The 2878-nt window shown below is 60.5% G+C and overlaps 1 protein-coding gene across 1 annotated transcript in view; it reads right to left on the bottom strand.

Annotated features, from left to right (window-relative positions):
• Positions 1-436: 436 nt before the first annotated feature.
• The window catches only part of LOC116836135 (villin-1-like), a gene marked incomplete at both ends in the record, with an annotated part of 6325 nt that continues 3883 nt past the window's right edge, over positions 437-2878 (bottom strand). Inside the window, 3 exons of the mRNA XM_032799594.1 lie at positions 437-535; positions 991-1069; positions 2238-2440. Coding sequence (XP_032655485.1) covers positions 437-535; positions 991-1069; positions 2238-2440 — 381 coding nt within the window. The remainder of the gene's footprint in view (positions 536-990; positions 1070-2237; positions 2441-2878) is intronic.

Raw genomic sequence — 2878 nt, 5'->3', positions numbered from 1 at the left:
TGTGGATGGCACAGAGCTCTGGGGGCCTGTCGCCCGTGCTGGTGCCAATCAGGAGTGACTCCGCTAAAAGCAAGGCCATTACACCGGGTGTGACGGAGCAAGGAGAGGCAGGGCCCAGGCGGGCAGCTCGGGGCCCACCCACTGACAGACCCCAATCCCTCAGGGCTGACACAGCTCGGTGAGAATCTCCTCTAGGGGACGCTGCGTCCTCTCGGGGGTTTCCCAGCCAGTAACCCACTGCACAGGAGCTGTCCAGACCCCAAGGGGTTAATGTCCACAGGGCTGACAGACAGCGGGGGGGGGGCACCATGAGGTCACAGCTGGGCACATGCAGCTCCCACCCACCCGGGGACCTGTGGGGGCTGGGAACGGGGCGCAGGGTATCTCCCCCTCCCAGCCGCTGTGGGTCCCGCCCCAGTCCCTCCACCCCACTCACCAGGGCTCTGCTCATGGCCTGCTGCTTCTCCTCCTTGGTGGACTTCCTGCCTTTCCAGACGTAGATGGTCAGGCCACCCTGGTCGAGAATGTAGCAGTCCTGGGGGGCCAGGGGAGAGGGGTCAGATTGGAGCCCCCCGTGACCACCAGCAAAGGCTGCACTGCCCTGCCTCCTGGTGGGCTCAGTGGGTCCGGATCCCACAGCCAGGGGTCCCCTCTGCTGGCTCAGCTCCCAGCGGGTCGCCCTGGGCACGTGGCACTGCCTGACGGAGAAGGGACGGAGAAAGCCTTCCTAGCCCCTCAGCCCCTCCTCCTTAGCAGTATCTGTGGGTCAGATACTGGCGTGGTGGGAGGGCTGGAGATCAGTGAGGTGATGTCAGCTGATGGGGGGGGCAACACAGGTAGCTGAGCCGTCCCTCCCACACTGTGCCCTGCTCATGAGTCTGCTGCGGAGCGACCCACATCCAGGGCACCGTCTGTCTGTGTGCCCAGCCCCACGAGCTCAGAGGGGAGTCAGAGGAAACCCCTCGGGAGCCTCCTGCAGGGGCCACGTACCTCGTGCTGCAGCAGATCTTGGGTCAGGGGGCGAGTGGCGACCTCTTGGATCACCAGGTTCCCCTCAGCATCGGAGACACTGCAAGAAACCAGACAGAAGCCCAGCTCAGCCATGGCCCCGCACGGAGCGGGGGACGCAGGGCCCTGGGCTACGCTAGCGCTGACCCTTTAGAAGCTGCCCACTCAGATACTAAACTGGATTGCACAATTCAGCCACTCGGTGGCGCTACATGCGAAATACTCTAACCTCAGCCGCTTCTGGGCGAGTCTTAAAAGATCTGATGATGAACACAGGGCAGGCGGGGTATCTGCACAAGCTACAGAGGTACATGACATGGCGTCAGGAGTAAACAGGAGACAAACACAAGGAAAACAGCCACGAAGGTTGCAACCAAAAGGAACAGAGAAAGCAACAAAGGTGGCACAATCTCATCACTGTGCCCCAGAGTCAAACCCTCCCAATGGACAGAGTGGAAGTACAATTTCACATTGCAGACTCCACAACCCTCCGATGCTGTGCCGGGAATCGCCTATTTCTGCAGGCAGAGCAGATCGCTAACTCCCTGGGCTTCCCACAGATGGTCACAAAGATGACGCTGAGAGGGATCTGACTCTGTCTGATGCACATTTTCCACCAGAGAATTCCAGAACCAGGGGAGACCAACGTTTTGTGGGAGCTGTGCACACGTTGGCCGAAAACGGTGACTGTGAAACAGGAACACGTCAGAGACAGGCTGGTTCCTGAGCTCTCACCTAAAAACCTCTCATGGCAGCTACAGCCGGAGACATTTAAGCGTAGCCACAGCTCTCCAGAGAGCAAAACCGGCTGCTATTGACCTTAAAACTGACTTCACCTGATGCTCTCTGACTAGCCCCGGAGGGATTCTTCTCTGTAGCTGTTCTTGCTGTCTCTGTAAGAGGAGTATTTCATGATGCAGGCACCAGGGGATGCTACAGGGCATGTGGAAGGTAATAGGGAGAACGGAGAAGGGAAATACATTGCAATTAACTGGTGGAACTCACTGCTGCAGGAAGCTGCTATACAGCTAGTGCTTTGGGGGGTAGATTGATGGTTCTGAAGTGCTTTTTTGCCTCAGATGAGATGCAGTGTGGGTGTGCCAGGGCATGAGAGAGTCCTGAGGGGAGACCACATAAGGCCCATTTGTGCAGGGGTCTCCACTCCCCACGGGGCTGACAGCTTCCTTCACCCTATGCGCTGCGTGTTGCCCCTCCCCTGGGTGACTTACTGGTAGAGCTTGAGAATGGTTTGCAGCTTCTGGTCCACCACGGTGTCGGGAATGGCTGGCTTGATCTCCCTCCGTTCCCCCAGCACATGGGTGAGAATCTTCGTCAGCTCCGGTGTGGATGCCTCGTCCTCGCCATCTACCACAGCCACCTGGGCACGCCCGCCCCGCTCACGGTCCCGGATGTCCTTGGCCAGGTTGATGCCCTGCACCAAAACAGGCCATGGGGCTGCCTGGGAGAGCGACTTGGGCCAGGCAGCAGCCACAGGGCAGCTGATTTATGGAATAATACAGAGACTGCGGGTCGGGAGTGAGGGGCACTGGCAGAGCTGTGGGGGGGGCCCAGGGCTGGGCTAGAAGGGGGCTGCGGGTCAGGAGTGAGGGGCACTGGCAGAGCTGTGGGAGGTGGAGCTCAGGGCTGGGCTAGCAGGGGCTGCAGGTCGGGAGTGAGGGGCACTGGCAGAGCTGTGGGAGGTGGAGCTCAGGGCTGGGCTAGCAGGGGCTGCAGGTCGGGAGTGAGGGGCACTGGCAGAGCTGTGGGAGGTGGAGCTCAGGGCTGGGCTAGCAGGGGCTGCAGGTCGGGAGTGAGGGGCACTGGCAGAGCTGTGGGAGGTGGAGCTCAGGGCTGGGCTAGCAGGGGCTGC

The sequence above is a fragment of the Chelonoidis abingdonii genome, unplaced genomic scaffold (genome assembly GCF_003597395.2).
Source record: "Chelonoidis abingdonii isolate Lonesome George unplaced genomic scaffold, CheloAbing_2.0 scaffold1099, whole genome shotgun sequence".
Lineage (NCBI taxonomy): Eukaryota > Metazoa > Chordata > Testudines > Testudinidae > Chelonoidis > Chelonoidis abingdonii.
The sequence above is the reverse complement of the archived record's forward strand: the minus strand, read 5'-3'. Positions and strand labels throughout refer to the sequence as shown.